Source organism: Gekko japonicus, unplaced genomic scaffold (assembly GCF_001447785.1).
Source record: "Gekko japonicus isolate JY-2015 unplaced genomic scaffold, Gekko_japonicus_V1.1 scaffold7215, whole genome shotgun sequence".
Classification (NCBI taxonomy): Eukaryota; Metazoa; Chordata; class Lepidosauria; order Squamata; family Gekkonidae; genus Gekko; species Gekko japonicus.
The window spans coordinates 11,788-17,593 of record NW_015165476.1 but is presented as its reverse complement, the minus strand read 5'-3'; the positions used below and the strand labels follow the sequence as shown (position 1 = coordinate 17,593).

The window sequence follows — 5,806 nt, the reverse complement described above, 5'->3', positions numbered from 1 at the left end:
AAACTTCTTTCTAAGGGTTTATTGTGCATAGAGCTGCATTTTGAAGGAAAATGTACAATCTCCATGTTGTTTCTCAATTCAGCCACATGGTGGCAGCATTGGCAAAGACATTAGCCAGAAACATGCAAGGTATTTAAAGAGCCAATAGATGGAGAATTCAATACCAAAGGACAGCAAGTTTTCGGCAGTGACATACAGCAATCAATGTTGCAGAACAACTTCCATGTCTCCAGCATCACAGATATTCACTGAATAAAAATCAGAAGATTTAGATTTAAGAGGCAGAACATCTGACCTGGGAGAGTCTGGCACCATGGATGATACCTTCAGGATCATGAAAGGTCTGTCTCTTTTGTTCTTACTCTCTCTGTCTGGAGTGGTGTGTGTCTCAATTCGCTATTCGTTGCCGGAAGAGAAGAAAAGTGGGTCTCTGGTGGCTAATGTGCTGAAGGATTTGAAGCTGGGACCAGGGGAGCTCTCTGCTCGCAGAGCCCAGCTGGTTTCCAAAAGCAAGAAGCAGTATTTCCAGCTGGATAACCGTTCTGGGAATCTCTTTATAAATGACAAGATAGACAGAGAAGCTTTGTGTGGCAAAATGGACTCTTGCTTAGTGTTGTTTGAAATTGTGCTCCAGAACCCTTTAAAGATCTACAATATGGAGACAGAGATAGACGATGTGAATGACAACACTCCTGCATTCTCTCAAAATGAATTCATGTTTGACATTTCTGAACATGTTCCTACAAATACGCGATTTCCCTTGGAATCTGCCCGAGATGCAGATTTGGGTGAAAACAGCATCCAGAACTACACACTCAGCCCCAATGCGTATTTCAGGCTGGATGTACAAAGTGATGAGTTTGGGAGCAAATATGTAGACCTTGTTCTGGAGAAACCACTGGACAGGGAGAAGGAGGCACATGTTGGGCTGACCCTCACAGCTGTTGATGGAGGGGTGCCCCAGAGAACAGGCACAGTTCTAATAAAGGTCAGTGTTCTGGACAGCAATGACAACTTCCCTCAGTTTACACAATCTGAATATAAAGTGAAGCTAAAGGAAAACAGTCCTCGTGGTACTCCAGTGTATAAAGTGGAAGCCAGAGATTTGGATTTTGGTTCAAACGCACAGATCTCCTATTCATTCCATCGGGTGCCTGATCAAATTCATCACTTGTTCAACTTGAATCAGAGCACTGGTGAAATCACCGTTTTGGGTCCAATTGACTATGAAGAAGAATCCAGCTATGACATGAACGTTAAAGCCACAGATGGAGGGGGTCTTTCAGGAGTCTGCAAGGTCTTGGTGCTTGTTGAGGATGAGAATGACAATGTCCCAGAAGTGGTGGTCGTATCACACACCAGCGCATTGCCAGAGGATTCTGCCTTAGATGTGCTAGTTGTGCTCTTCAGCGTCACAGACCGAGACTCTGGAGACAATGGCAGGACGTCTTGCTCCATTGAAGCAGGCCTCCCTTTTGGACTCAAGCCCTCAGACAATAACTATTACCAGCTCGTGACCCAGAAGCCCCTAGACTGGGAAAGAGACTCTGAGTACAACGTCACGATCACAGCCACAGACTGGGGCTCTCCCAGGCTCTCTTCCTTCACAATAATTAACGTCCAGATCTCTGACATCAATGACAACTCTCCGGTATTTGAGAAATCACTGTATCATATGCAGCTACGGGAAAACAATATCCCAGGACTGCTGATAGGATTGGTCCAAGCTAAGGACCTGGACATGGAGCAGAATGCCAAAGTGACCTACTCTCTTTTGCCTGGGAAGGTCAGCGATCAACCCGTGTCCTCTTACGTCTCCATCAACTCTGAAACTGGGAATCTGTACGCCATCCGATCAGTGGACTATGAGCAGGTGAAAGATTTCCAGGTGACCGTGAGGGCTGTGGACAGTGGTTCTCCTCCCCTGAGCTCTGAAGTTATGGTCCGAGTTCTGATCGTGGATGAAAATGATAATGCCCCATTCATCCTTTACCCTCTTCAGAACGGCACTTCCCCGTCCAATGACCTGGTTCCCAGGGGGGCGGAAGCTGGCTACCTGGTCACCAAGGTGGTGGCAGTGGACAGAGATTCCGGTCAGAATTCTTGGCTTACCTATGAGCTCCTGAAGGCCACAGAACCGGGTCTATTTTCAGTGGAAACTCATAATGGAGAAGTAAGGACTACTCGTGTGGTTACCAGTCAGGACGCTTTCAAGCAGAGACTCCTCATAGTGGTGAAAGACAATGGGGAAGCACCCCAGTCCAGCACGTCAAGTCTCAGTATCCTTCTTGTTGATGGGTTTTCAGACTCACATATGCAAATTGCGGATCTGCCACCTGAAGAAGAACAGAACGATTCCCTAACCTTGTATTTAATAATATCCTTATGTTTCATTTCTTTTCTCTTCTTGTTTTCCGTGTTAACGGTGATTGTCATTTGGATACACAAAAGAAGGAATTACCAGAAAGGAAGTCACGTTTCTTCTGGGAATTTCTACTGTGATGCTGACTTTGTTCCTAATTCTTCTGGTCCGAATGGCTCTGGGACTCTTTCTCGTCCAAATTACTATGAGGTCTTCTTAACGGCTGGGTATGGGACCAACGAATTTAAAGTTCTCAGCCCTCTGCTGCCTTCACTAGCTGTGGATCTTAAAGCTCCTATGGCTTCTAGCAATGACCCTCAGGTAAGGGAAAGCCAAAATATTTATGCGTAATGTATTTAAGGGAAACCTGAGTAAATAATGCGTTGAATTATGCTGCATAATTGTACAAATAATGACCCAATCCAAAGAAAAAACTGAACTCTGGAAGGGGCAGAAATACCACACCGATGTACAAGAACTCTGCAAGTTTCTGCACCGTGTCTATCTGGGGTATTGAACAGCCTAAATGTGGGGTGGGTAGGGAAATATCTGTTCCCTCACGCAGGTTGCTTGCCATGTGGACATGCCTCTTCCGTGCGTCATGTGGTCAGAGGTTAGCCCTCAATGAACGTTCTGGGTCAGTCATAAGGCATTATCTGCAGTTTTATAGTATGAAAAAGAATGTTTCCGTTGGTTATTGTTTAGAAAGCATTTTCTACTCTTCTCACATGCATGTATTCTCAATTTATGATTCTTTAAGTGGCATATTAAACTATTAAGATAAGATAGCCTCAGTCTACAAATAAATGTGCCTATATTATATTAATCAGTGTGTGTTATAGTGTGCATTTCCAGGCAGGTGCAAAAGAAAGCTCAAGGTCTTACAACATTTTCACATACAATAGCTGAACACATTAAATTGGGACTTTACCACTTGTGAACGTTAATTATGCAGAATAAAATATGGATGTATGCTTTAGCCCACAAATGTTTTACGACATTTGAAATATGGATGTGGGAAATCCCCACACCAATGGAAGCGTCCTTCATAGAAAAGCTTTCAGTTATCTCCTACCTTTGTATATGAACATAAAACCTGTATATTGGCTAAACTGTGGAAGTAGTAAAAGGACTGTTTGCTCGTTCAGAATTCAGTGACAAGGAAGTATTGGATGGCTTCTGAACAGGTTATTTACCCCAAGTCCAATGCTTTTGGGAAGTGTGGTTTTCCGTGCTTCCCCACAGCATCGTGGTGTATCCATGCACCTCTGGCGGTTTCCCTGGCTTTTCTCTGATCTTGTTCAAACCTGCTTTGCTCCAAAGTTTTGGGAAAGATCACAGTAAAACTTGGGTGGCTGCTGTGTGGGTAGGAAAACTTGGATTTTCTGCCCCACATAGCAGCCATTTTCTCTGAGTTTTGAGTTGTTGTTGTTGTTTTTTTAAAAAAATCAGTGCTAGAATATCATTATGGTGAAACAATGTTGTAACAACACATTACCTGAATTCTCAGCTGCTAACGGGCTCTCTGACTTCTCAGCTTCATGTGTAAAAAATAAGTCTCTAGTGCCTTCCTTTACAGAGATATAAGGGGAAAGGCATATCGTTATAACAGGAGCAAAAGCCCCAGTGTCTCAGGGGAGAGCACGTGGCCACTTCTAGGGGATTGCAGTAGGAAAACTTCACAGAAACCTGCCATGTGGATGGTCCACTACTGTTGAGCTTTTATCTGCAGCCACACCAGCAAGAGGAACACTACAAAACTCCATCCCTGAATGGAAGCCATCTTGCTTTTTGGAATCAATCTGCTCTTTCTCTGTTCCAGTGGGGGCTCCAGAAAGGAGTCCTGTTGCTTCTTAAGTGCATTGGGGTACAAACTTTTGCGGGCTGGGAGAATAACTAAATCTAACCGTAGACCTAAAAAACTAACCTTAAAGACATAACAAACTGGCTGGTTTCAAGCGCCACAAAACTCCTTTTTTTGTCTTGTTATTCATGGCCTTGAGTTGATGTTTTAAAAGAGGCACGACATAGGAAGTTATCAACGGTGTGGGTGGATTCTGGTTACTTGGTCATTCTGTGTTGTGCAGCCAAGCAAGGGAACGATAACGGAGATAACGGACAGCCGTTTGGTCACGGTGGTGGAAAGGGCCATGAAGTCACACCCGACTTATGGGCAAGAGGCTTTCAGAGGTGGATTCCCGTTGCCTGCCACTGTGCAGCAGCCTTGAATTTCCTTGGTGGTCTCCCATTCAAGTACTAACTAGGGGTAACCAGTGGTCATTTCCTGCGGGAGCGCACAGGAGCGGAGCTCCGGCAGTAAAGAGCCCAGGGGGCGGGCACATGCAACAAGCCCCACCCCCTGCTCCCAGCAGCCCTCAGTCAGAGCAAGAAGCAGCCAGGTAAGTTGCAGAGCCCCCCCCCTCCAAAACAGTCCAGTGGCACCTTTAAGACCAAGTTTTATTCAGGTACAAGCTCTCCCTCCTCTGCGAGGGCAGATCTGCACGTCCCCCCCCCCAATAGCTAGCGATCCAAAACAGTCCAATGGAGCCTGAGCTCCATTGTTGCCTTCTGATACACTTCCAGTGATGTCAGGGGGTGTGGCATATGCAAATAAGTTATGCTAATGAGTTATGCTAATGAGCTCCTGCACCTCTTTTTTTTACAAAATTACCCCTGTAACCCTGCTTAGCTTCTGAGATCTAACGAGATTGGACTAGCCTGGGCTATCCAGGTCAGGACAACAATATGCTGTAGGTGAATGCACGGCAGCTGTTCCCTGGCTTTTCTTTAATCAGTTTCATTTTGTTCATAATCACGTCCTCTGACCTCTTTTCCTCCTTTAATGAAAATAAGAGACTGGAATGGATAGTGCTACATTTATGTATCGTGTGGGTTTTTCTCTCCTCCGCTCTCTTCTATCACAATGTTTGGGTGAAAGAATGATAAAAAACCAAGGAAGAAATAGAAGGACTGCAATGAGAGAGGAGAGAAATAGATGTGAGGTTTGGCAAGGCCCGGAAGAAGTCTGAAGTTACGTTGAAGGGTAGTTATGGGTTCAGTGGTGGGGCTGAACTCATTGCAGTGACCCACAGCCTAGACCTGCATTGTAATACCAGCAGACTGAGATATTATCATGGTGGCCACCAGTGTTCCCTCTAAGCTGAATTACTGTGAGCTAGCTCACAGTTTTCTAGCCTCTGGCTCACACATTTTTGTCTTAGCTCAGGAAGGAGGGCTGAAGAGCAAACTAATTGGTGGCCACCATTTGACCTGAGCGGGGATTACTGAGGAGGGGAAAAGTAGAGAGGCAGAGACTTTGGAGATACACAGAGGAATATTGTAATTTTTATTATTCTTATGAAAATATAGCCACTTCGTGATTAAGCCAACTGGAGTGAAGAGTTGCTTCTAGACTAATGCTAGACACATAATATTTATATATAT

At 44.8% G+C, this 5,806-nt stretch overlaps 1 protein-coding gene across 1 annotated transcript in view; it reads left to right on the top strand.

The window, feature by feature from the left end:
- Positions 1-313: 313 nt before the first annotated feature.
- The window catches only part of LOC107109999 (protocadherin beta-16-like), a gene marked incomplete at its 3' end in the record, with an annotated part of 11,082 nt that continues 5,589 nt past the window's right edge, over positions 314-5,806 (top strand). Inside the window, exons 1-2 of the mRNA XM_015410710.1 lie at positions 314-2,683; positions 4,450-4,552. Coding sequence (XP_015266196.1) covers positions 314-2,683; positions 4,450-4,552 — 2,473 coding nt within the window. The remainder of the gene's footprint in view (positions 2,684-4,449; positions 4,553-5,806) is intronic.